Source organism: Neolamprologus multifasciatus, chromosome 6 (assembly GCF_963576455.1).
Source record: "Neolamprologus multifasciatus chromosome 6, fNeoMul1.2, whole genome shotgun sequence".
NCBI lineage: Eukaryota > Metazoa > Chordata > Actinopteri > Cichliformes > Cichlidae > Neolamprologus > Neolamprologus multifasciatus.
In genome coordinates, this window is record NC_140444.1 from 29,734,779 (window position 1) to 29,761,862 (window position 27,084).

General features: G+C 39.6%; 2 protein-coding genes and 1 long non-coding RNA gene across 5 annotated transcripts; 1 reads left to right on the plus strand and 2 right to left on the minus strand.

The window, feature by feature from the left end:
* The first annotated feature begins 412 nt into the window (after positions 1-412).
* Positions 413-11,832, plus strand: LOC146517272 (perforin-1-like). Its single transcript, XM_085163615.1, has 10 exons — positions 413-1,413; positions 3,182-3,456; positions 3,551-3,630; positions 3,821-3,866; positions 5,992-6,128; positions 6,213-6,351; positions 6,448-6,528; positions 6,626-7,122; positions 9,277-9,370; positions 9,559-11,832. The coding sequence occupies exons 2-10, from the start codon at positions 3,184-3,186 to the stop codon at positions 9,772-9,774; spliced, it is 1,563 nt and encodes a 520-aa protein (XP_085019741.1). The 5' UTR covers positions 413-1,413; positions 3,182-3,183; the 3' UTR covers positions 9,775-11,832.
* On the minus strand, positions 9,012-12,439 carry LOC146517273 (uncharacterized). Its single transcript, XR_014874666.1, has 2 exons — positions 12,400-12,439; positions 9,012-12,354 (listed from the first exon to the last, which is right to left on the minus strand). It is a non-coding gene; the product is annotated as an uncharacterized LOC146517273 (long non-coding RNA).
* Positions 12,440-14,814: 2,375 nt separating this feature from the next.
* On the minus strand, positions 14,815-27,014 carry LOC146517274 (perforin-1-like). Of its 3 annotated transcripts, none has more exons than XM_085163617.1 (9): positions 26,889-27,014; positions 24,418-24,696; positions 24,248-24,320; positions 23,452-23,629; positions 23,231-23,369; positions 23,054-23,134; positions 21,872-22,362; positions 18,033-18,126; positions 14,815-15,432 (listed from the first exon to the last, which is right to left on the minus strand). In XM_085163617.1, the coding sequence occupies exons 2-9, from the start codon at positions 24,679-24,681 to the stop codon at positions 15,220-15,222; spliced, it is 1,533 nt and encodes a 510-aa protein (XP_085019743.1). In that variant the 5' UTR covers positions 24,682-24,696; positions 26,889-27,014; the 3' UTR covers positions 14,815-15,219. The 3 variants fall into 3 exon arrangements, with proteins under 3 accessions (XP_085019743.1, XP_085019744.1, XP_085019742.1); XM_085163618.1 differs by lacking the exon at positions 26,889-27,014 and adding an exon at positions 25,174-25,888; XM_085163616.1 differs by lacking the exon at positions 26,889-27,014 and adding an exon at positions 23,945-23,957 and having other exon boundaries at positions 23,452-23,609; positions 24,241-24,320.
* Between the last annotated feature and the right edge of the window lie 70 nt (positions 27,015-27,084).

Consider the following 27,084-nt stretch of genomic DNA (forward strand, 5'->3'; position numbering starts at 1 on the left):
GGGGAATTTACGACGGTGCGCTCTGTGCTTCGTGTGTTGTTTTTGTTTTATACAGTTGTCAGTCAGGCATCTAACAAACAAATTACACTCCAAAAAACCCCATGCTTCTGAAAAAATGACCCGGGCTTAAGCCCAGTAAGACACCCCCCGCTCCGCTGATGGTTGACTCCAAATCTCCCGAACACTATGTCGATTTGAGAGCGCAAGACCGAGACAGCGAGACCAAGACCGAGACCAAGACAAAAGTCCGTCGAGACCAAGACCGAGACCAAGACAAAAGTCCGTCGAGACCAAGACGAGACCAAGACCACGTAAAAGTGGTCTCGAGACCGGTCTCGAGACCACTTTTACGTGCTGGTCTCGAGACCGGTCTCGAGACCAAGACCGGTCTCGAGACATCCAACTCTACTTTCTAGTATCAGCTGATGTTTGCTGGAGCCACAGCCATATACTTTTCTTTCTTATTCTCATTTAAAATGTCTAGGTTTTAATAAATACAACCGAATCTTACAACCAAAGTGGTCATCTGATGTAAAATATATAAAAATTCATTATTGTATATAGTAAATATTAAGTCTAATATATGCCCTAATAAGCTATACCATGTGTGCAGTCTGCAATTCTGTTGCAGAAAGATATTGAATCTATTTAATTACTGTAGAAGAATAACTGGTTTCTGTGCACTTGTTTTACCCTGGCAATAAATTAAAGTCGATTACGTCGATTAAGCATCATGAGGCGGAGGGTGGGGGTTGGTCCCCTATTTTTTTTGCTGGGAGTTGGCAACCCTGCTAGTTAGGTATATGTAATTATTGATTAGGTTGTTTGATATTTCTGGCAAGTACTGTTTAAAATACCGGAATAGGAAGGATGGTGTAGGTTTAAGTTTATTAGATTGATACATATATACCAACAAGACAGTGTACATCACTGTCACAACAGCATTTGTTTTCATTCAAAGGCTTTATGGCTTTTCCTATAATACCTGGTGGGCCGTTCTCTAGTCAAAATGCCCGGGCTGATTTTTTGTCCCAGTCCAGTCCTGGACAAGAGTAATAGTGTTTAACCTGTTGGATTGTTTCATTTCCTGTAAGTCATTTGAATGCCAAGAATTTAGCTGATGTATTGCCTCGGGTGAATGTGAAATGTCAGTTTCTTTTTCTTATATGAGAGAGTCCAAAGCTCCAAAATCACAAACATGTTTGTATTCATGGAATGCTGTTTCTCAGCATCCATGCTTTATGTGTTAAAAAACAAAACAAAACAAAACATGTGACCTACACTGTCCCGTGTAGGTCACATGACCTGGGACAAAGCATAAAAGTGCTGTTGCCTGAACAGTCACACGACATCCTCAGATGATACCCTCACCATCTCCATCTCTTGACACATTCACTGCTGAGGTTTAAACAGGTAATCTGATGTTTTTTTATTTAAAAAATATTTAACACATATTTTAAATCAAATCAAAGACTGAATCTTATATTATTTACAGTAAACTTATGAATGATCCTGCTGATTTTTTGCCACCTCAGGATGAACAAATTAATTTAATAAATTTATCTAAATTACTGATTGTGTGTGAAGTATGCTAATATAACTAGCAGAAACACATTAAATGTTGGTACTACGCAACCAATGCCAAACATCATTTTGATTTGTTAGCACAGGTAAATAAATATAAATAAATATCACAAATGTAGCTTTTTGAGCTGTTGATCTAATGAAACAAGCCTTTCAATGGAATGATGGACCCTTTCAACATGGAATGCAGTATTCTGAGTATATATAAGATAAGATAAGATAAGATAAGATAAGATAAAACTTTATTAATCCCTCGGGTGGGTTCCTCTAGCAAATTCGGTTTCCAATAGCACAGCACCGACAGAAGTTACAGAACGTGAGCAGAATATTATATATATACAGATATAAAAATACAGAGACATATATAAATAAAATATACAAAAGGGATAAATAGAATAAATAGAAATAAGAATACAAGGGAATTGCACATTTCAAGTATTGAAGTCTATTGCACCGTTGACTATTAACAAAACGTATTGCACAGTGAAGTGAAGAGGCACTACAGCTTAGTTGTTCCCCCCTCCTTTGTCCTCCTGTTTCCCCTCCCTCTCCCCTCCAGAGAGGAGTTAAACAGTTTGATGGCGTGTGGGACAAAGGAGTTTTTAAGTCTGTTGGTTCTTGTCTTTGGGAGAAGCAACCTGTCACTGAACAGACTCCTCTGGTTGTTTATGGCCATGTGCAGAGGATGCCCAGCAATTTTTTTAGTGTCCTTTTCTCTGCCACTGTCACCAGAGTGTCCAGCTTCATGCCGACCACAGAGCCAGCCTTCCTGATCAGTTTTTCCAGCCTGGATGAGTCCTTCTTTGCTGTGCTGCTCCCCCAGCACACCACAGCATAGAAAAGTACTCCAGCAACCACTGACTGGTAAAACTCCTCAGGAGCTTCCTGCAGATGTTAAAAGACCTCAGCCTCCTGAGGAAGTACAGTCGGCTTTGGGCTTTTTTATACAGGTGCTCTGTGTTGCATGACCAGTGCAGTTTGTTGTCCATCCACAGCCTGAGGTATTTGTATTTGTTGACCACCTCCACCTCCTCCCCCTCTATTTGAACCGGCAGTGTACCTTCTCTGGACCTCCCGAAGTCCACAACCAGTTCCTTGGTCTTTGAGGTGTTGAGTTGCAGGTGGTTTGTGTGACTCCATGTGACGAAGTTCCTCACCAGACTTCTGTACTCCTCTTCCTGATTATCCCAGATACACCCCATGATGGCTGTGTCATCTGCAAACTTCTGAATGTGGCATAGGGGACAGCACAGTTCCCGGTGGTGCTCCTGTGCTGCTGACCACAGTGTCAGACATGATGTCCTTCAGCCTGACGTACTGTGGTCTGTCAGTTGTTAGTGATTGTTAAAAAACAAACAAACAAAAAACCAGCAGCATATTAATTAATATTTAAAATAATCACTAGAAGCCATCCTAGATATTATGACACCATGGTGTTATATTGACAAATCAATGGGAATAGCCGGGTCATATCTACTTAAGAGAGATGAATCATTAAAAAAAAAAACAAATAAAACAAAAATAGTATTTCTTGCATTTTATTTTTGATACATTACATTACAGCTTAAAATAAAGCAACTGTTCTCTCTTCTCCCAGCCATGCTCTCCTTTTCAACTCCCACCACTCTCTACCTGAGCCTCCTCCTCCTCTTTCTGTTGTGCCTCTCCCCTGCTCTTTCTTGTCAGACTGGGACTCAGAGCCAGTGTATGTCTGCTCCCTTTGTGCCTGGTTATGACCTGGCAGGGGAGGGCTTTGATGTTGTTACACTTAAGCGAAAAGGAGCTTATGTGATTGATGTGAAGACCTACCTCACTCCAAGTAAAACCTGTACACTCTGCACCAACCCTCATAAAGGCGGCCAACTGCAGAAAGTAACTAAATATTATAGTAATTAATAAAAAACATGTCAAAAATTACTTTGGCATACCATTAACATGCTAAACCTGTTATTAATTATATTTCCAGCTACCAGTCTCTACTTTGGACTGGCGTACATTCAGCCGCTGCAGTTTTCGTCTCGAGGACAGTGAACACACCTCCATCAGGTATTCTCTAGAAACATAATCACTCATTGTGCCCTGACATGTTTCATACATTACTTTACATATTCATAGATGTCATCCCACCCACATGGCATACAATAATTAATTTTGTCAAACAATCATTTAATAATTGCAAATCATTTTTTTCCTACTGGAATATTTTGGGGAATTAAGCAAAATAATTTCTCTACAGTTCACTGGTCGCAGCATACACCGACCAGAACAGCAACGACTGGAAGGTAGGAAACATTCATGTTGAGTGAAACATGGATATAATGTTACTATTACTGCAAACTGTTGATCTAGTCCTGTAATCATTCCTAGCTCCATGTTTTAAAAAGAAAATAAATAAAAAAATATTTAAAGAAAAAAAGAGAAGAGAAATACAGTAACAAGGCATATAAACATCATACAGTGTGGAACCCCTCTGTTTATTGAGGAAAATCATCCCACTTTTGTTTTAATATGCAGCTCTAGGTAAGAAAGAATTGCCTGCAATAACATACACACACCACGCACAGTAATACACAGTAACAGAAGGTTGTGAGAACAGTGTCTATGTATAAACTATAAAGGTAACGAGAAGGTGTTCTAACTTGTAGAAGGATCTTAAAAAAGAAACATTTAGTTTTCCCAAAAATCCCGTTTTCTTGTCAGGTGTTTCTCAAGAATCCTTAGAGTGAGACTAGTACTTCTCCTAGTTTTTTTTTTTTTTTTTTATAACAATCAATAATTTAAATGCTATGACTATAATTCCCTCGAAGCAAGGCAGACGCAAGTGGTTTTTCGTCACTGGTTTATTTGAAGACTTCTCTCCAAAGTCACCGTGAAAACTACACACCATTAACAAAATAAAAACTCAACGTCACACTCACACTCAAAAACTCAAAGCCACAGCACCTAAAATAACACTGTACAACAAAACGAGATATATAAATAAATACCTCGTTGGCTGCATGCTGCAAAAAGGGAATTAGTCACCATTCTTCTGAAGTTTCCTTATAAGTGTGTAGTTAAAGCCTATTCCACTTAGTGTGACTTTCACTAAAGAACGGGCTCATTCTTGCTCCGCGCTTACAGGTGGTTTTCTCCTTTTTTCTCCCAAAAAGGAAACAGCGCGATTTGTAAGCAAGCTTGACTTTCAAAATAAAAGCACAATAAGTTTAACTACATAAAATAGCATAGCATAAATAATGTAAAGCTTAAACAATTTACAACGATGACATGGACCTTGAGAAGATAAAGAAATAATTCAAATGATATAAACAATGTCATCATGCCAACAACTACATGACCATGCATTGTTTGGACATGGACAATAAGCTGGTCTAAGCTGGCACTACTTCCAAGAACTTTGCAACTTGTTCTCCAATGTGAGTCTTTCTCTTCTTTTTGTAAATATTCCTCTTGACTGTATATATTTCTCCCGTTTGTTATTTATTCCTGCTGTCTTATTATTTATATTTTATTTGTGCACAGTTGGTGTGGAGCACACATAATTTCATTGTACATCTACAATGACAATAAAGGACTACACACCCATTGCTCAACAACTTGTTAATTACAAGTCAGTCACTGAGTGTCTGGTTTACAATCAGCACACTTCAAAATGAGACTTCATAAACCAACATATGACATCACAATAGCTACATGCATCTTTTATACTCTCTATGGTAACAAGCTTTTTAGCTGCTTTCAATTAAAGGTACTTTTAAGGCCCATTGCAAATAAAAGTTGAACAACAGGTGAGTTGTCATCTTAATTCAGTGTGGTCCTATAATTCACTCACTAACAATCACACTTCAATCAAAATATAAATACGGAATTATTTCTGACATGTCTCACAAATCACATAATATTAGCTGCGTCAAATGACTGTTCTGGGGTTCAGACCATATTTTATAACAATATATCCAAAAACTGTCAAGATATTTCAGTCCTCAATAAATCTACTCACAGTAAAGTCTGTGGGTAATTTTCACACAAACTAGTGAGTTTTAAAAAATTTAATGCAGTTGATCGTTATTGTATATCAGTGAAATATTGAATTAATGATATCACCATTAATATGTTGGGGCAGCTCATGTTCTCCTATTAGATTAAATATTGCAAATTAGAAAAAGTATAGTATAGTATGCTAGTTCCAATTAAAAACAGTTGTTTACAAAGGCAACAGAAATCAGTTAATATTTAGCAAGTATAATATATTTACTATGACCACACCTTACATTATCATGCTAAAATGTGTTTTAGCATCCAATATAAAAGTACAGCTGACAGCCATTTTAATGTTTTGGCTGCTAGTTTCAGGGAAATATCTATTATGCTGGGAAATCACGTAACTCGTGCCTTCATTTCTCTTAGGTTGGACTGGATATTGAGAAGCTTGGCAACCTGGAGTTTGGAGGAACAAGATCTACAGCATACAACTTTGCTGTAACCAAGAAGACAGAGGACCGCTACACCTTCAGCACACATACAGTCACCTGTAAACATTATAGGTAGAGTTTAAAGACTACTACAACATCTAATTTTTTAAATTTAAGTTTGGTGTCTATTAATCTGTATTTTTTTTGTGTGTTTAGTTACCGTGTGTCCAACAGCCCTCGTCTCAGTGCTGAGTTCAGTAAAGATTTGGCCAGACTCCCAGCTACCTACAGCTATGCAACCCAAGCCCAGTACAGACACTTCATAGACACATACGGCACACATTATATTCGCCAGGTGATAAAATTAATATACACATCCCTTTAATTTTTTTTTATACCATTCAGAAGTCATTAAAGACTTTTAAAAAATGTTTAATAAATGTTTTTTCAGGTTGATCTTGGAGGGCAGTTCAGGCGAGTCACGTCTACACGTACCTGCTTGTCCAGTCTGAATCATCTTACTTCATCCCAGGTATGTGTAGCACATATATCTGGTTAAAGCAGTGAACATATGTACATACACTTTGTACCAACAAAAGCAATATCCAGTGTTACCTCCTTTCACACAGGTACACAACTGCTTGTCATTGGGTGTCGAGGTAGGCCTGGGGAATGTTAATCCGGGTCATTCTGTTAACTCATGCACCTCAGTCCTAAACAACCATGGTGACTCTGTTATGTACGCCTCTGGTCTTCACGGTCATTATTCAGAAGTGGTAGGAGGCAGAGGCTGGGCTGGGGAGTTTTCACTCACCAGAAATGACTCACTGGGCTACCAGAATTGGCTAAAAACCCTCATAGATCAACCTGATGTAGTTTGCTACTCTCTAAGACCACTGCATGAACTGGTGCAAACGTCAGCACGGAAACAGGGACTAAAGGCTGCAATAGAGCAGTACTTAAAAGACAACGCCATCAGTCGATCAAACACACAGTCGTACTGTAGCAGCAGTGGTCCCAACCTGGATTCCAACTGTTGTCCTAAAGAGACTCAGAGAGGAACACTAAGGATAACAAGGATCCAAGCCTTTGGTCTGCAAGGAGATTATTGGGGCAAGACTGACGGGTGAGTAGTGAACAAGATAAGCTTCAAAGGAAAGCCACTGTAAACATAACAGATGAATCACAGACATCAACACAAGGAGGTATATTATACCCCTTATGTCAAACAGAGTGATTTGTGGCCCCAATAAATGATTTGTGACCCTAGGAATGAATAAAGGAAGTAATAAAACATATGGTAGCCATAAAATTATTATATTCATAAAAATTATGATATTCATAAATTTGTGATATTCATCAAAATATGCTAGTTCATAGCTCATTAATTTTTTCCCCAAAAATAAGTGATTTGATTATTTAAAAAAAGTTTTTTATATCAAATAGCATTCTTTATTTTTAAGCCATTAAAAAGTTTTTACTTTTTATGCTTAAAAAACGCCATCTGGTGGTGGGTCAGTGTGGTGGGTCCACCCCTACATGCTCTTACATTAACCAACATAGTGACACAGTGAACGGTCTGCCGGTTGGGTTGGGCCGAGGATGAATGACCTGGCAGTCCCTGGCGGTCCACACAGCTGTTCTGACGGTAGTATCCCGGATCTCAGTCTGAGTTGCTCTGGAGAGGTGAGGGTTAAATCTATCAATAAATATCCGTGTGGTTCTCTCGTGGCTTCTTCAAAACTCTCCAAGAAGTTTTGTGGTGTCTGTACTGTGTGAAAATCCGGCCCACTTTTGGATGATTTGCTGCTTGAAAAATAACATCATCCAGTACAATGAGATGACTCTGGTGTGAGGGAAACAAGCTCTCATCTTCAAAAGAATCAGGGAGACCTTCAATGAATTTAATGCTTTTATTTTTCTCTTGAAGCTCAGAATACAGAGGCTGAAAGGATGTATAAACCCACACAACTTTGTCAACAAGCTTGTTCAAAACATGTACACGGTTTTCCAATACAGATTTCACGAAAAAGGTCTTTCCCCTCTTGGTTGTTCATTTCAGCACAAGTGCGACAGAGAGTAAAGAGAAGCTTGCCTGACTTTGTTTTATAGGGTAAAACGGGGAAATAGAGTCCTCTGGGTGGGTATACAACCGCTTTGATAAACCCAAAGTAGTTTTTAGGGTGCTGAAAATTTCGAAAAATTACTTGAGGATGGCCTAAGGGGTAACGACAGGTGCTATTTACAAACGGATACAACGAGGTAACATCCACATAACTAATTTTCTCACCAGGCGCTACACTGTAATGCAACTGTGCTGGGCTTGTACGGCCTCCGAAGAGGGCATGGCGAGGATTCAAAGGCTCTGGTGGATCATAACGTTTGAGAAAGTTGATTACACTCTCATCAGTACGTTTTAACTTGGTCCACTCATGCTCCCAGATTATAACAGGACACACATTATGCTCAGCTCTCAATCTAGCGAGCCTGTCTTGAGTGGCCATGTTAATGTCTGAAAAAGAGGCACCTAACAGAGGGTTAACATCGGCCTGATTTGAAAAACACGTAACACACCCATGGAAGTAGCAACCCAAAAATTCCCACAGGTATGTTTTACCGTTAATCTGACCATACCCATCCACATAATAACTACCGAGCTGTTTTTCCCCTTGATTGAGTGCATGTCTGATAAAAACACCTTGTGTGTAAGAGATATTCGAGCCATTGAATTGAGGATGAGGAAAATGATTTGACCTGATTACGGTAATTTAGAGGGCACGGTATTGCTAAAGACTTCGCTGGCATGAAGTTTGTTAAATAGGGTTTTAGGCACGCGCTAGCAAGGGTGTTGCGGCTGAAAGGATCTACTCCTGTCTCTTCAATAAATCTGTTTCTGAACAATGTGCAACCCTGAGCTAGAATTTCAACATCGTTTTCACAGTATAAAAGGGCTGTAAAACTTTTTAATGGCTTAAAAATAAAGAATGCTATTTGATATAAAAAAAAAAATAATAATTTAATAATCAAATCATTTATTTTTGGGGAAAAAATTAATGAGCTATGAACTAGCATATTTTGATGGATATCACAAATTTATGAATATCATAAATTTTATGAATATCATAAATTTTATGGCTACCATATGTTTTATTACTTCCTTTATTACTTCCTAGGGTCACAAATCATTTATTGGGGCCACAAATCACTCTGTTTGACATAACGGGTATAATATCCCTCCTAATACAGTAATGTTCTTTTTCCACATTTTGTCATTTCACAGATATGTTAAGATCCAGTTTCAATCGCAAAGATTCCAGACCAATGTGATCGAATCTGACTTTCCCTCCTGGACCACCAATTACAATCTGGAAAATGTCAGTACAAAGCACTTCTATCTCACTTTTATCCACTACAACAAGTAAAACCAAGGACATTGTGCCTTCTGGAGTTTTTTTTCTTTTAAATTATTATTGTAATAAAATGAAACATTACTTTAAATGGGCACAACATGCATCATTTTATTTCACTTTGATTTAACTTTGGCTGACTTTTTTTTAAAAAGGTGAGAACAAGTTTGCCTCTGACAATTGAAGTCTGGGACGAGGATGTGTTCTATGATGACCATCTGGGAACGTGTGTGAACTACCTGACTCAAGGTACAAACACAATCGGATGCTCACTTCAAGAAGGCGGCACTGTTGAGGTCCAGTATACTCTGACATGTGACAGACACCTGACTGGATCCACCTGTAACCAATACCAACCATCTTCACAATGAAAACGCATTCTGGCTGGCACACACTATGGAAATGCTGGTAGCTTATCTTTAATCAAGTATCATGTCAGGTTGGGTGATAACATTCTTTATGTGCAATATATAAAGAATAATAATTGGGCACAAAATTAACACATACCATGCACTTAGAGTTACAGCTAATTTGATGTGTCATATAGTCTGAGGCAGACAGTCGTCTTGTTTAATCCTCATTTGATTTTGGTGGTGGGTCCACATTCAAATCACTTTGTGTATTCATTAAAGACACTTGTGATTATTTTCTGAATTATGTGTAAAAATGGTCAGGCCTCTTCATAAGTATGATTACAAATGCATTCTTGTGTGTCATTCTTGCAAAAGTCTTCATAACGTGCAAATATTTTATGTATATTTTTCAGTTCTTTGATTTGTAACAAGTATATAAAACATTAAGTTTAGCAATGCTTGCATGGGTCATATTTAGGGACTTAATGTATCATTTATAATAATGCTGATTATAAAGAAATAAATGTGAGTTCTGATTAATTGATATTTGGCTCATTAAACCTTTGGTGGTGTTTGAATGGCCGTAAATAACTTTTTTCTTTCTTTTTTTTGTAGACACCAAGACTAGAATAAATAAATACAAACATACAGTACAGCACTTCAGAGTCATACTGCTAGCGATCGAAGATTTATGTAAATTTGACAAGCTGGAAGCATTCTGTACTGTACAGGAGACATGAGATTGGCTGTAGAGCAATGTCAATCAATCAGGACGCAGTGCGCTGAGCCCTGAAATAAAATCCACAAAACAGCGAGGCCGCGAAAGGTGAACCACGTTATAGCAAGGGACAACTGTAGTTTCAAATCGTATAAATAGCCCAAGCTCTGTTGAAAAGGGTTACATTTTTAGGGTTTAAACTATGATTGTAAAAATGAATATGCTGTACTGAAAAACACTGAATCTGGGAAGTGAGAGAAAAAACTTATCCAATAGGTTTACTGAGGTCATAAATCAAGTGAGCAAAAGAATCCCTTTCTCACTGACTTCACAGTTTTTCTGAATTGCTAAAACACTAAATCCCATTGTGAAAACTAAACTGTCAACTATGAAAACTCATTCATCAAATCAATCTCACAGTTGCCAAAATCTTAAACATTATTCATCTGGTTAGGACACCATTTGCAACTCTGAATCTCCCATTTACCAAAACTCTAAACACATTCTCAAACACAAAACACATTTAGCAGTGTGGTGCACTTGTACCCAGAACGGTACACACAGGCTACAGAAGTTAAACACAACTAACACACTGTTTTCATCATTTACACACTACCACTCAAAATTGAAAACCCATGTTGCAACCTCTTCTTCTGCTTTTTGCTAGATTGAATACAGCTTCATCCACGAAGCTGTATTCATGAGGCCTAACCATTGAATCAAGCTCAAAGATTCTCTTTATACAACAAACCAATTTTAGTTCTGTAAATGAAATAGTATGATGTATATATGTGCTATCTATACAAGTATACTTATAACTAAATGGTATTTTGTTTAGAATTGAAAAACAGCCACATGAGGGTGGAAGAACAAGCATGTGCTCACAAATGGCCTGTATTTGTATAGCACTTTTACAGTTTTTTCTGAATGCTTAAACCCTAACTGTGATTCTTATAGCACAATTTCTAAAACTATTAATACTTATAGCAAAACCACTCACTGAGTTTGCAAAACTAAAAGCACAAACACTGCTTTGCACTCAGTTTGCCATTTTGTAGCACACACTTTGCAAACCTGTAGCTACAATCCACTGCACAGCACTCTTTTTGCAGAACTGTAAACACAACTCACTGCTTTACACTCAATTTCCAAATGATCAACGCACTCCTAGCAAAACTATACACGTTTAAGGCCATTATTTACACTATTTTGCCAACTGTCTGGCACACTGTCACATGTGAAAACTTTTTTAGATAATTAGTTCACTTTGCAATCAGCCTAAGCACTATAATACAGGTAAGCTCTGTGTGTGGAGTACAATGGAGGGAGCAGGAAGAGTGAGAAGTAGAGGAGGCCGAGCAAGAGGACGTGGAAGTGAAGAAGTAGGATGAAGAGGACGACAAGGACAAGAAGGAGCAAGAGGAGGACGAGGAGGGGGGAGAGGAAGGGTAAGAAGAGTAAGAAATAGAATTGCTGATGACATCAGAGCTACAATAGTGGACCATGTAATCAACCGTGGAGTGACCCTGAGGGAAGCTGGCCAACGGGTTCAGCCTAACTCAAGCCGCTACACTGTAGCAAGCATCATAAGGACATTTTGAAATGAGAATCGGTTAGTACAGTCACTTTGCACTAAGATTTGTAGCACTGCCGTATGCCAATGAGAAACACAACAATACCATAGATGTAAAGATACTGAAATTGTTACTTTACAGAATTGCTAGATGACCAGATGCTGGGGGCAGAGGAAGCATGTTCACTGCAGACCAAGAAACCCATATAGTCAATATGGCGATTGCAAATAATCCTATACTTGGAAAAAAACACTTGTGTTTGTTTTGATGTGTGTGAATAAACACCAGTACTTGAAGTTTGGTTCCCTCTATACTTACGGATCTATGACAAAAGTATGAGCTCAAACTGACATAGCCTACCTTGTGCACAGAGAAAGCAAAAGCCAGATGTGATGTATTCATACCATCAGTGTGTAATTGGTGCATTGTGTGCTTATTAATGTGATGGCTTGTGTTAACTGTTGGATACAAAAATACCATTTTTACAAAGGTGTGGAGAGTTAAGCAAGGGTTATTCGCTTTTACAAGAAAACTACAATGTTTTGCTGATTGGGTGAAGAGTTTTCTTATTTGTGTGTAGAGTTTTGCAAAAATAGCCAATAGTTACAAAAAATGTGCTCAAGCCATCAGAAAAAACTGTACTAGTCCCCCCCTAGGGACCCCAAAGCGCTTTACACACCCAGTCATCCACCCATTCACACACTGGTGGATGCAAGCTACAGTTGTAGCCACAGCTGCCCTGGGGCAGACTGACAGAAGCGAGGCTGCCATATCGCGCCATCGGCCCTTCTGGCCAACACCAGTAGGCGGTAGGTCATGGCTATTCAACTAAGAAGTTAGTTGGGCCAGATTTTCAAACAGAGGAGTTTATCTGGGCCAGATATTTTTTTACAGCCAGTAAGCAGCAGATGATGATCAATTTCAAACCCACACAACTATATTGCAAAACAAGTAATTTTTTTATTCCTTTTCCCCCTGTAAATCTGGTGACCTCTCAAAAATGCACACCGAAAGGTCCATTTATTTAAAAAAAAAAAAAAAAAGAGGGAGGTATAACTAACTATTTTTTTTGCACATTTGAAATAATAATAATAATAATAATGATAATAATAATAATAATACTTTTCCTGCCATGAAAGGAGCACCATTTGTCACAGGTTTACAGACACGCTTCATGTCCACACCATTTTCCTCAAAAAGAGCTGAAATCTTCTCAAACATTATTTCGCCAGCTGTGTGCCCCTTTAACGGTAGTAAGCAGAGGAATTTTCCATCCAAAAAACAGACATATATGCACAACTGTGCATTATCAGTTCTGTCTGTGAACCCATCTCCTGCTATAGACATTAAATCTGTTTTCTTCAGGTCATCTAACAGCATTTCAAACTCGTCTGACGCCAAACCTTCACAGAACTTCAACTCGATAAATATTTGAACTGTCTGACAGGGGTACGTTTTTAATAGCAGATGTCACACTTTAATTTTTTTGTCACTTATTACCGCATCCACCACGGCCAGCATGCAGAATTTCACTGTTTCAGAATCTTCGGCAAGAATCAAACACGAAGGGAAGCTGCTGCAGCTCTCTCTTGGGCTGTACAGGACCCTCACCATGGTAGTACAATTCCAGTTGTAAGATTATTAAACTTGCAATTAAACTGTACTTGCTGTTGTCACATCATACATTACAACGATAGTTTAATATATTTACATTACGGTGCATTGTGGGTTAAATATTGCTAGGCTACTAGGAGTGTTGCATTCACATTCTACACTACGCTGTAGGAATTTTTAATTTTTTTAAATTAATTAATTAATTTTTTGCGTTTTCTGTGTTTCTGCCAGGACCACAGGCAGGGCCACTCGCAGGTTGCTTCTGGACCGCATGTGGTCCGCGGGCCGCGGGCCGCCATTTGAATAGGCTTGCTCTAAGTTATTCTCAGATATTAAAATGTTTTAAAAAATTTAATAACAGGCCAATGAACACGCAACAGATAAACTCCTCTGTTTGAAAATCTGGCCCAACTAACTTCTTAGTTGAATAGCCATGGTTTACATGGTTAATTGTAATTGCTGTTAATCATAGAATGATGATGAACCAGGTCTTATGTAGTTATATAAGGTCTTGAAATTGTTTCTCAATCAATAGCCCAATTATATTTGTATCTCTGAACTAATGGACTATAAACAAAAGTCCAAAAGCAATTTATGCAATTCTTTTGTTAGAGTTTGGGCCTGCATTCACCCTGTGGTGTTGGGGAATTATGAACACATAAAATGATCATCATTGATTCAGGAGTCATGGAATAGCATCTGGAAAGTGTCTGATGCCATTGCTTTATTTTTTAGAATGAGAATTAAAATATCCTCAGGTACCCCGAATGCAATCTGTTTTAGTCTTATATACTATATTTTTATGTATGTTTGCACATTTTAGTAAATTACTTCATTTATATGAATAAAATATCATATAAATGGTGGATGGTTTCCTTCCCCCCCATTATATAACAATAAACTGAATATATATATAACTTCTTAATCAACTTTTTTGGATTTTGGAGTCAAAAATTATTAAACAGAGCTTCTTAGTGGTAGTAACTTAATTTTATATGTAGTGCTAATTCATCGTCACAGCCATATGGAGGATCATTGTGTGATCATTAGAGAGCGAAACCAAATGCTCTAAAAATTCCCCATGAGGATGTCTTTAATGGAGTGACAGCCACAGTCACTACATCTGTTTAGGAAACTTAAATTGCACTTCAGTCAGTCCAAAATAATATAACTTTATTTACATGAGAAGATTAAGCAAAAAATTATGCAACAAGGATTTAACAGTTTTTGAACAGCTAGTCGATGAGAGTACACAATATCTGATTAGATATGTGCGTTCACAGACCTATATTTAAAATTAACATGTTGAAATTTAGAAAGTGCTTTTTTAAATTTCAACTATATGTAATGCTGTCAGTGTATGACTATAATCATGATTTATTTGATCAAAGAATAACTAAGTGATAAAAATGTACATTACATGAAGTAATCCTGAATCATATCATATCCCAGTGTTAAGAGAACAAGTACATAAACTCATCTGTAAATAAACTCATGTGATCCTTTACGTTGTAAGTTCAACAGATCTGATGCAGATATTAGTTACAGCATTTGTAACTATGGTGAAGGTTTATAGCGCTCACACTTCTCTCCTGTCAGATGAGGGTCGCAGTTCAGAGTATAATGAAGCGTAAAGCGACCTCCACTGGATGAGCATCTAATTGTGTTGCTCCCCGCCCTCAGGTACTCCTTACATGATACCAAAAGATCATTAGAATCAATAGTGTCCTCGTCCCAAATCTGGACCTCCAAAAGTGACTCTGTGTTTACCTTGATAAGAAAAAAAAAAAAAAAAGTCATTTACTCATACTTTAAATATTCAGCTGAGATTTGGGGGTTATAGAAATGGTGAGAAGAGCAGACCTAAAGGGCAAAATATTTAATCACACTGATTCTTGAAAGCATATTCTTTGCACAGTTAAACATGAATGCTCTAATACACACCCCAAATTGGAAGGTCTGTTTGATGAATTGTGATACCAAAATATAGCTGTCCCATTGTAAAGTAAAACCTTGTGCAGTACAGCTAAGTCCCACAAACAAATACGTAACATAAATACAGATACAAAGCTGCTCTGAGTACAGGACTGCATTGTACCATATTATCTGTGAATCCGTCTAAGGTGCTGGATGCAGTGGATCATTAATTGCTGCTAATTAATTGTTCATTCTATGGCTGCTATTTGGTTCAGAACTTTCAGAGTGTCGATGTCATAAAAAAAAAAAAACATTTGTCACGGACTGGCGGACTCGGGGGTCCATGAGCAGTTTTGACTGTTGTTGTTGTTGTTGTTGTTGGGGGATGTGTGTTTTTCTGCACTATGCTGTGTTATTCTGGGTTCCACTCATTATATGTACAGGCAGGGTGTGGGTGTGTACATGTGTGTCTGCGGATGTGGCTGGAGGACAGCCACATGCAGGCCTCCCTGCAGGAGGACTGGCCACACCTGAAGTTCCTGCCACACACCTGTTGGTGATCAGGGCTCGTTGGGGGAGCTACTTAGGAGAGTGTTGGAGCTCCCACCGGCGCGGGATCATTGAGTTGCCTTCCCAAGTTAGTGTGTGTCAGAGTATGACGGTGCAGTTGGTGTATACCCGCTGGGGTTGGTGTTGACGGCTGTTTCTGTAGTTTTCCCGCAGGTGGAAGAGTGGACCAGAACAGGAGCACGCACGGGGTGTGCAAGAACACAACAGCGGGGAGCACGAGCACAGACGTCGGAGGGGAGCACACACACACGGGAGTCAACGGAGCAACGGGGATTTATAGTGTTGACAACTATCATTGTAAATAAACGCACTGTTTGCACACAGAGCTCTGCGCCTGGGTCCTCTTCCCCCATATCCCCACGGTCTGCCAGCCAGACCATGACAGAATGATCCCGCCAACCACCATGGACCCAGTAGACTCCGGAGTTGCCACGGAGGAGGGATTGCTCGCACAGCTATGGGTTACTGCCGGAGCGTAACCCAGGCTGTTGATCCACACAAAAGACACATACAGGTAGTGTTTTTTGACAATTACCTCTCCTCCACTACCATCTCTATGAGCTTTCTGAACATTGAAAGACTAACCCAAATTGTAACTGTGCTAAGGGCAAGCTCTAGTTTTGAATTATTTGGATTGGGTGGCCCGAGCAAGGAAAGTTCGGCTGCTCACTTAGAGGCTCTAGCCGGCTGGTTTTTCACGCATCGGCGGAGGGCTTTCCCGTCGATGCTTGCGGCACACTTGTTGGACCCTCCATTGCGGGGGAAACAGCTCACACGCCCTCTGCACCTCACCACATCTCCACTCACCTCCGCGGCATCTGCTGAGTCAGCAGACAAGGGACCTTGACGGGCTTGACACAACCAGACTTACTGCAAGATTTGTTACAGTCCATAGCCCAGTCAGTAACTCAGTTAGTAGAGGAATCATTAACTTTGTCACCTTCTCAGTCAGCCACTCATCTTCACCCTCAGCCAGGGGTCCCAATTGTCTCTGGCCCTGCACTTGCTCCGGCTGGAGGGCCCGAGGAGCCCGTCCCGCCTCAGGTTTCGTCAGCTGGAGGGTCCGAGGAGCCCGTCCAGCCACCAGCATCCGCATCACCGCCTGCAGCATCTGCCATGCTGCCGTCAGGTTCCGCAGCCGCCACTCCGCCGTCAGGTTCCGCAGCCGCCACTCCGCCGTCAGGTTCCGCAGCCGCCACTCCGCCGTCAGGTTCCGCAGCCACCACTCCGCCGCCAGGTTCCGCAGCCGCGTCTTCATCCTTGTCTGGTCCTGCCTCTGTGTCTTCATCCTCGTCTGGTCCTGCCTCGCCTGGTCCTGCGGTTGCCACACCGTCATCAGTTGCAGCCTGGCCGCCACGTCCAGCGCGCCCAGCAGCCCAGCCGCCACGTCCTGCACGGCCAGCACATCGGGAATTGTGGTTTGTGCTGGTGCTGGGGCTGGAGCTGCCGCGCCGCCGCCACCGGACCCGTGGTCGTCCGCCGGAGCTGCAGCGCCGTCACCACTGGGTCAGTGGCAGGCCACCAGAACAGTTTTGTCGCTGCTGCCGGACCCGTGGCCGCCCGCCGGAAATCCTGCACTTCCACCAATGGACTAGAGGTAGGCCACCTGAACTGTTCTCGGCCTCTGCCTAGCCTTAGCAGGTCTTGCCTGTTTTGCCGTCCACCGGGTCGGCCGCCAGAACTTTGTTTGCTGCCGTTTGGCGGGGGTTGGACTATTGAACTGAGTTTCTTTTTTTTGTTGTTTAATGGTGTTGTTGGAGAGGTTTTGGGAGGAGCTGTTGCAATTTTGCCTTATTAATTAAATATACAGAAAGAAATAACTATAGGATAAAAAGACACAAATATAAAAACAGGTTTAATCTTCCTTAAAAAAGTTTACTGACCGTGCCGAGCACATAGTTACCATTCCAGGTAGGGTAGTTTGACTCGATCATTTTAGTCCTGCCTCTGAAGGAATCAATCTTTAATACAACATAGCTGTGAAGAAGTAAAGAAACAAAGAGGACAAGTTGATTAAATATTACTGCTTGAAGGAAATGCTTTTAGCATTGTGCAGCATCCTGTGCAAGAAGTTCACAGGCATGAAGAGGGCAGAGTAGAAGAGGCGATAAAGAAAAGAGAAAGCTAAATTTTTTAAAAATCTGCCAAAGCAATCAAGAAGCAGCTAAGCAGCAAGGTAACAAGGTACAGTTAGATCCATAAATATTTAGAAAAAGACAGCCTTTTTCCATTTTTGGTTCTGTACATTACCACAATAAACTTTAAATGAAACAACTGAGATGCAGTTGAAATGCAGAATCTGAATAAAAAGATTGCAGAAAAATGTGAGAAACTAAAGCATGTCCCTTCACTTCAGGGGCTCAAAAGTAAGTGGACAAATTAAATAACTGAAGATAAAATATTTGTTTCTAATACTTGGTTGACATCACCAGATACAGGATTTCTTTCTTTTTAATGCTCTTCCAGGCCTTTACAGCAGCAGATTTCAGTTGCTGTTTGTTTGTGGGTCTTTGTGTCCAAAGTTTAGTCTGTCTGAAGTGAAATGCTCACGTTGACCAACTTAGCCGTTCAAGAATATTCCACTTTTTTGCTTTAATAAACTGCTGGGTTTCTTTGGCTGTATGGTTTGAGCCATTGTTCATCTGCATTATGACACATAGAATAGGGTGAACAAGTGGATTTTTAACTTGGCTTTGAAAAAAGAAAAAGCATGGTCCCAACAGTTTTTCTCCTGGCTTAGGAACCTTTAGAAGGCCAGAGTCTTGAGATTGAAGAGCATGGGAAGAAACATAGAGGTGCAAAGGTCAGAGAGATATGAGGGTGCCAAACCATTTAAAGCCTTGTAGGTGAGCAACAGGACCTTAAAATCTGCTTAAACCTGACAAGGCGTTGTGGCGTTGTATTTGTTGCGTTGTGCAACAAATAAGCAGCAAACATGAGACTTTATTATTGCACAGAGAGGTTCGCTGGCTATCAAGAGGGAAAGTGCTGACCCGTTTCTTTGAGCTGAGGGATGAACTTAAAGTTTTCTTCTGTAACCATCCCTCTGAGCTGCCTGAACATTTGCATGATGAAGAGTACCTTACGTGCCTGGCTTATCCGTGCGATACATTTTCTCGTCTGAACGAGCTCCGTCTCGGATTACAAGGTGTTTCTGCAACCATATTCAATGTTCAAGATAAAGCTGAGTCCATGATAAAGAAGTTAAACCTTTGGAAGAACTCCATGGACACAAACAACACAGAACTCTTTCCCATGCTGCATGATTTTCTGTGCTTAAATGATCTCACACTCACATAAACAGTGTGAAGCACAACTGTAACATGCACCTTGGGGAGCTGGTGGCGCAGTTATGCCAATACTTCCCAGAAACGGAAGGGTCAAATGACTGGATGTGTCACCCATTCAAGGCCATGCCTACTTTGTTATCAGTGGCTGACCAGGAAAGCTTGATTGAGATGGCCACAGATGGATTTCTAAAAGTTGAATACGCTCAAAAGACCCTGGCAGATTTCTGGATAGTACTGTGCACTGAAAACCCTGCGCTGGCTAAGTGCTGTCAAGACTGATGCCTTTGGCCACCACATGCTTATGCAAAAGTGGATTTTCTGCTTTAACAAACATGAACAAACATACAGAGCAAGACTTTCTGTGAAAAAAGATTTAAGACCTTTCCCAAATTGAACCAAACATTTAAGAGCTGTGTGCCTCTGCCCAAACACATCCATCACATTAAATAAAGTTCTGTTTAATGAAAGTTCACATCTGGTCTTTATGCTCTCGATTCTAATAAATCTTTTGATACACTGCCAGTATTAAGTAGGAAAGTTCATGATTAAAATTGTGTCATTACTAAAATATATTAATACATTCATTTGGTAGTAATCCAATGTGCAATATTTATTTTTATGCATGTGTCTAACACCTGGACTTTGTATCTGTTTGGATTTAAAAACAGTCTTTGATGATGGAGGCTACCTCTCAACCCCTCCCGGACAACCTGGGGGAGCTGAAGAAACTGGCATCTGGCATACAAAGTTCGAGCAAACTTCACTACTTTTACCATGCCATTTTACCAGCATGCAGCCATGTCTCAGTTAGGAACATAACGTCTACCTTATGAGTACTGAAAAAGTCTCGAGATATGTAGACTTTATTTGATAAAGACTTTGCATTTAGGAGAGCTAATTTAACTCTCTGCCCATCCATGGTAGTGTATGTGTGTGGTTTTTTGTTTTGTTTTTTTGCCTCTCCCATTTGATACTTTAGCAATCAGAATTATTGGTTAAAGGCCAAGAAAGATGCCCAATGGATTTATTTTACCAAGTGGATCATTATGGCTTTGCCGTATCGGTCCACTTGATTGACCTTTGTTATTATTGCTTATTTATTCATTTTATTTTATGTTAAGTTATTACAGACTGGACAGACATGACTGGGTGATAAGAAAGGGGGGAAGAGGGACAGTGAGAGAAGACACTAAAAAAAACCCTGCTGGATTGCCTGTTAAAAGAAGAAAAAAAAGAAAACAAGCAAAAAGAGAGCAACACAATAGGGAGACCACAGCAACAACTTGTTGTTTAAGTGTAAGTAACAGTAAATACTAAATATTGAACGTTATTGCACTCTGTCTATTTAAAAAGATATACCCCAGAAATGTCCGGATTTATTTATACATCTATAATCATTGTTGCATGTACTTTCAATGACCTTTCTCTGCTATGCCTTGCCTGTGGTCATAGAAGCTCTGGTACAGACAATGATGAGTGGGTAAGATGACCAAATCAATACCTAAGACTGAATCACCTTGAATGGGTAACCTCAACATCACTGGGTGAAATGTCACTTTGATGCACCAACAGAAAACATATAGTTCAGGTAACCAGCAGGCCTTTGCACTTTAAAGACACTGGTGTACTTGAAGGACACATGAACACCTCAAGCGATCCACAGCTAAGACTGACAGAAATCTGCAGTGACTCCACATTTAATCATATTCAGTTGCTTCATTCAACAACCTGACTTTACATGAACTGCTGACAAAATTAAAGTTATCTCTTTCCAGACTGAAAGAGGAAAGTGGTAGCACACAGTGTGCATTGACTTTCCTTGTGCAGGTACATGACAAACAACAACAGTCACCCACTTTCTTAAATCCACTCACTCTCACAAGCTCAGTCATAGTGGCTCTATTGCTTACTAATCACTGTCCAACCACTGTAAATTCACTGTAACTGCCATCTCCTCAAAATGTTTGTTAAACTGACCAAGCTTACATAGACTGGATATAACTACCAATTCAAGCTGTGTAGATCATTTATCTATTTTAGCCCCAAATGTTCCTAACAAACAGTACAGGATTGTCCCTGGTGACTATAGTTACACAAATGTAATCTACAATCTCAGTACCTATATATATTACAGATGATTTTAACAATGATTGAAGGAGCTGAATTCCTGAAACTGAACCCAAATGATGCTCCTTGTACTTTCCTATATTTATTAGGGCATATTATTAGGGCAAAGCATCGTGCCATAGCAGTGGGTAGCATATGAGATGTGAGCCCACTGAGGTGGGATACAGGCCAGTCCTTCTGCAGGGACAAAAACTGTGAATTTAATTATCCTGGTTTTGGATAAGAAAACAACTCAAGATGTCCTGGTATTCTGAGAATTTAAAAACATACTGTCAACTTTCAGGTCCTGACCTCAGTTTACTCACCTGTCAGACGTACCCAAATTGTCTCCCCACAGATCCCAGGCTTGAATTTTGGTCACAAACAGTTCTCCCCTCCTAGCCTTTATAGGACAGCACTTTGTATCCAGGTTATCAATGTCCTGACAAGTTGGGTTTTTTGCTGAGGAAAGCACGACGTTATCCAATAAGTACTCTTTCAAGGCAGTCTTCATCCCTTCCTTTTTTGCCTCAGTTGGCATCAGCTCATGCAGTGCCAGAAGGGAGTACGAAACAGTATCTGGGAGATCCTTCAAGCTGTTCAGCCAGTTTCTGAAGCCCACAGAGTCATCAACATTGAGGGCAAAATCCCCTGACCAATCATTGCCTCCTATCACCTCAGTGTGGTGTTGATGGAGGCCAGCACCATACCTAGTAGTGTAATCCTGGTTTTGTAGGACCTTCATACAAGACTGTTCAACATATATTTTTTCCTTCCCCAAGCCGACCGAAAATCCCTTTGATAAACAGGCGTGAACCTGAAAGAGAGAAACACAAATGCCATGTATATTTAATAGCTACACACTAAATGGCAGTTTGGTGTTTTCATGTCTGTATTTTATTGCTGCTTTTCCTAAAATAATGGTTTTCTCCACCACTTATCCGCCAGCTAGAAGAAGATTTTTGGTAAAATAGTAGATATTTAACTACAGACAAAATAAAATTTTACAATTCTTCAGTCAGGAAGCAATGCAGAAAATTAAAGCCATTTATGTTTTGATCCAGTTTATCTTGTTTTATAGCAGAAGATGTTTTTTTCCTTCATCATACTCAGAATGTTATATGACAGAATACATTAGATTTTGTCTTGAAAAGATCATCTATCTGAAAGTCAACTGATCTACTTATACTTTATTTAGAATAAGAGTTTTTTTAATAAGGTTACTGAGGGCAAAGAACAATTACATACAGAACTAAAATCATTGAGCTTGCATTGTTTTCAATGTGCACCACTATTCATAGTTGGATTTGTTGGATGTGAAATTCCACAATGATTAAATGTAATTTAAACAATTTAGTTTAATCATCGACTAGACAATGAGGATTTTCATGAAACTGCCATCACAGTAAATCTGTGCGCACCGGGTCTTTCATGGCAGTGGTAACCTAATGTGTGTAAATGAAGTGTGTGCAGTCTGTGGGCAGGCACATCTGCTTCATGTACAGTACCTCATGTGAGTTTAGTTGGTTCAGGGTGGACAAACAGGTTCGTGCAGCTGTGATTCTCCTTAGTTGGCCCCCAAGGAAAACCTGCAATTTGGTACAATATTGTTATCTTTAAAAAAAGTGTGTGTGTGTGTGTGTGCGTGTGTGTGTGTGTGTGTGTGTGCGCGTGTGTGTCTTAACCTTGTGGATGTAGTGCGTGCCATAGGTATATATCAGTTTATCATACTGATCACTGGTGGAGGAATTGTAGTGACTTGGCAGATTGTCCACATCCCTCTTGAACTCTGGGCTTAAAGGTGGTCTGCTTGCTACACGGAAACTAGACACAAAGAGACTAATTAGGTAATTGTCTTAACAGAAACTAACTAACTAACTGACAGGAACTTATTTTCAGAGCCTACCTATAATATTTGCAGGTGATGCCATGTACACTGAAGGTGTACCGATCCTCTGCAGCCCTTGCTGCAGCAAATTTAAATGCTTCGGAACGTGTTCCTCCCACAATCAAGCGATCATCCAGAACTATATTGAAATTTAGGCCATCGTGACCAAGCATATCCTGCATTACATACATTATAAGTTATAATATAATCAATTAGGGAACGTAACATAATCACTTCTTTTTTTTCTAGGTTCCTTTGTTCAGATGCTGTATCTCATTTGTCATAGATTCCTGATCACATTATTAAAAGAAAATTGCATCTTTTATTCAACACAATATACTTTTTAGCATTGGGTAAAATTAAATATATTGAGATATGAAATATTTAAGATTTCATGTTTTCTTTAGTGCCATGCTGGAGATTAAAAAAAAAAAGCAGTAAGCTGTGTTTTAATATTTAATTGACTAAAGTATTAATTGTATGTCAATAATAGGTGTAATATGTTTCATACCTTCATCAGTGAGCTGTGGATACAATGCAAAGGAAGGGATCTCTGTTAAATTTCACTACTGATTTCTTCAAACAGTTCAAACTATTCACAAATCAACAGAAGATGTTAATGGGACATTTAGCTTTTACACTTTATTAAAGATATTAAAGACAAATTAGGATCCAGAAGAATATTGTTACATTATTTTATTTGTCCATGGCAAATTTGATGCCAGCTTTTATGGTGAGGCACAAATTACATAAAAGACATGAAGGCTGTTAGTCTTTTAGTAATTATAACATGGTATAATACTATACCTAATAGAGTTGTGTACACTGCTGTCAACAGGAGTGCTGCACTGGCTGACTGCACGCCAGTCCACTACAGAGACTGGCACCTGAAAATAGAAGACAGAATACCATGATTAATAAGTACAAGCTATGTGTAAGCCATGTTTAACTCACTGCACAGAATTATTTATTCATTTATTTTACTTTCTGCAGCCTGTTGCCTTGAAGGGGGTTGGTACAGAGAGTACAGTCGCCATCTGGAGTCAGGTAGGTTCTCACATCAGCCACATAGGCTGATGTTCGCCTCAGGGTGACCAAGTTGAATCCCTCCCCCACCAGGTTGTAACCTGGTACAAAGGGAGCAGACTCGCACTCGCTGTTGTTCCCAGTTTGACAGGAGAGAACAGGGGAGTTGTATGACAGAAGGAGGATCAGGCAGAGAGGAGGTGGGTTTGAAAAGAAGAGCATGGCTGCAGTCACAGACTGAAAGGTGGGAGAGATAAAGATTTTCAGTTAGGTCCATATTTTCTTTTATACAGCAACACATATTTTGTAACTTTAGTTGTGTACCCAAAAATGCATATCTATGAAATATACTAAAGTTAAAATTTGCGGGATTAATTTTTGCATTATTTAATAATTAGGTCCTGAGAGGATCAAAAGTGCTGCTTTTCTGTTCCGAAGCTATGGCTTTGAACCAATGAGGTGGTTAAAGGACTTTCCACTTGTCCCTTTTTAAGTGACTGCAAACAAAACAAGTCCATTGAAGATGAGGCCACCTCAAATTTTTCTTGTAAAAGGGGAAAAACACTGTTGACATCTGTAAAAAAAAAAAAAAGGCCTGAACTTTTACAGAAGACAGGATATGATAAAGACAAATCCCAAATGTCAACATTCAGCCAAGTGAAGAACAACCTACAGCAGGTAGGAGTTATGCAATATTGCCAAGTATTCACTCACTCATCCAAATCACTGAAGTCAGGTGTTCCAATCACGTTTGACCACAGATGTATAAAATCCAGCACCCAGGCATGCAGACTGTTTCTACAAACATTTGTGAAAAAATGGTTCGCTCTCAGGAGTGTGGCACCATAATAGGATGCCAACTGTGGAAGTTCAGATAGGAAATTTCCTAACTACTAAATATTCGACAGAGTGGTAGTATAAGTGGTATAAGTTTTTTTTTTTTTTTTTTAGTGGTAGTATAACAAAGTGGAATCGATCGAGAACGACAGCAACTCAGCCACTAAGTGGTAGGAGTAAAACCGTGTGACATGCAAGAGTAGGGTTAGTGGATGATGGAACACATAGTGCACAGAGGTTGCTGACTTTCTGTAGAGTCTGCAGATATCCAAACTTTGTGTGGCCTTCAAATTATCTCAAGAACAGGGCATAAGGAGCTTGAGTGGGTTTCTGTGGCCGAGCAGCTGCATCTAAGCCTTACATGCTTCAGCATACCAAGATTTTGGACAATTTCATGCTCCTAACTTTGTGGGAACACTTTGGGGGTTCTAACACAAGGGTGCATCAGTACATAAAGCAAGGTCCATAAACTCATGGACGAGCAAGTTTGGTGCGGAAGCGTGGCCTCCACAGAGTCCTGACCACAATCTGATAAAACATCTTTGGGTCAGATACTGCAAGTCAGTGTCTGACAAATGCATTTCTGGAAGATTGGATATAAATTACCATAAAAGCATTCCGAACCTGGTGGAAAGTCTTCCTAGAAGAGTTGAAGCTGTTATAGATGAAAAAGGGTGTGCTGAAACCAAACTAAGCTTAAGCTTTTAATCTTTTCACTGTATTTGTAACAATAGTTCAAATTCATTCAAAACAGCTGGGAAGCTGTGTAAAATTTAATGAAAGCAGAGTGAATACCATTTAAACTCTATGCTTAACTGAAAATAGTAAATGTACCATATTTAATAGACTGAGAAATGTTTTATGTAAAAAAAATATAAAATTTACTTTCATGCCAGAAACACGTGTTAAAAAATTATGGACAGCAGCACATTCACCAATATGTTGCATCACTTTATCTTTCAATAGCACTCTTTGTTTTTGGGTTTTGAAATCCAAATATTTTTTTGTTCGTTTAGTTGGTTTTATCATATTTGCTGAAAGGGTTTCTGCTGCCAGATAGTTTGGCATCTCCTCTGCCATTTTTTTCATTGCTTTGGGTGATAAGTCTGGACTCCTGGCAGGTCCCTTTGAAACCCTGAGTCTTTCACTAAGAGTCATGCTGTTGTAATTGGTTCAGACTGTTCTCAGCTAAAGCTACAGATAACAAAATTGTATCTCTTGTGAGCCTAACATTGCGTGCCAGAACAAAAACACTTGGCCCAAAGACATGGAGCCAGGTCAGGCCAAGTTGGCATATGATTGGCTGAGAGGTAAATTTGCAGTGCTGGCCGACAGATCAAGTGTAGTAGACTCGGCTGAGTGTGGAGCGAAGGATTTGCCTGAGGTGTGATCCACTGGACTACTGGCAGTGGAACCAACCACCAAACCTGAAGCGCACCCAAATTCCAGATTCAACTCATTAGCAGTTCTACTGGAAGGCAAAATCCCTTTATTTTGTTAATATCCTTCCACTTGCCCCAGAATCAATCAGAATGAGACTATTTGTGGTAATAAATGAATAAATAACTTAAATAAATGTAATTATTACTCACGTTCTCATGAACTGGCAAGCCGTTATAAAAACGCACCCAAATGCAAAGTGAAATTATGTTTGTGAACTGCAGCAGCGACAGAATTTAAAGTCTGCCACAGGTGTTAAAGTCCAACAGCAGCATTCAAATTAACGCTTGCGTCACTCAGGATATTTACATTCATTGAATTTTTTTTAAAGTGATTTTTGCCGTCTCA

Coding starts and splice junctions, on each gene's coding strand:
- LOC146517272 (XM_085163615.1), top strand. CDS start 3,184: ATGCTCTCCTTTTCAACTCCCACCACTCTCTACCTGAGCCTCCTCCTC. Junction 3,631..3,820: donor AGTGAACACACCTCCATCAG/GTATTCTCTAGA, acceptor ATTTCTCTACAG/TTCACTGGTCGCAGCATACA. Junction 9,371..9,558: donor CCAATTACAATCTGGAAAAT/GTCAGTACAAAG, acceptor TTTTTTAAAAAG/GTGAGAACAAGTTTGCCTCT.
- LOC146517274 (XM_085163617.1), bottom strand. CDS start 24,681: ATGCTCTTCTTTTCAAACCCACCTCCTCTCTGCCTGATCCTCCTTCTG. Junction 23,370..23,451: donor ATCACCTGCAAATATTATAG/GTAGGCTCTGAA, acceptor CTTTGTGTCTAG/TTTCCGTGTAGCAAGCAGAC. Junction 18,127..21,871: donor AATTTGGGTACGTCTGACAG/GTGAGTAAACTG, acceptor ACTTCTTCACAG/CTATGTTGTATTAAAGATTG.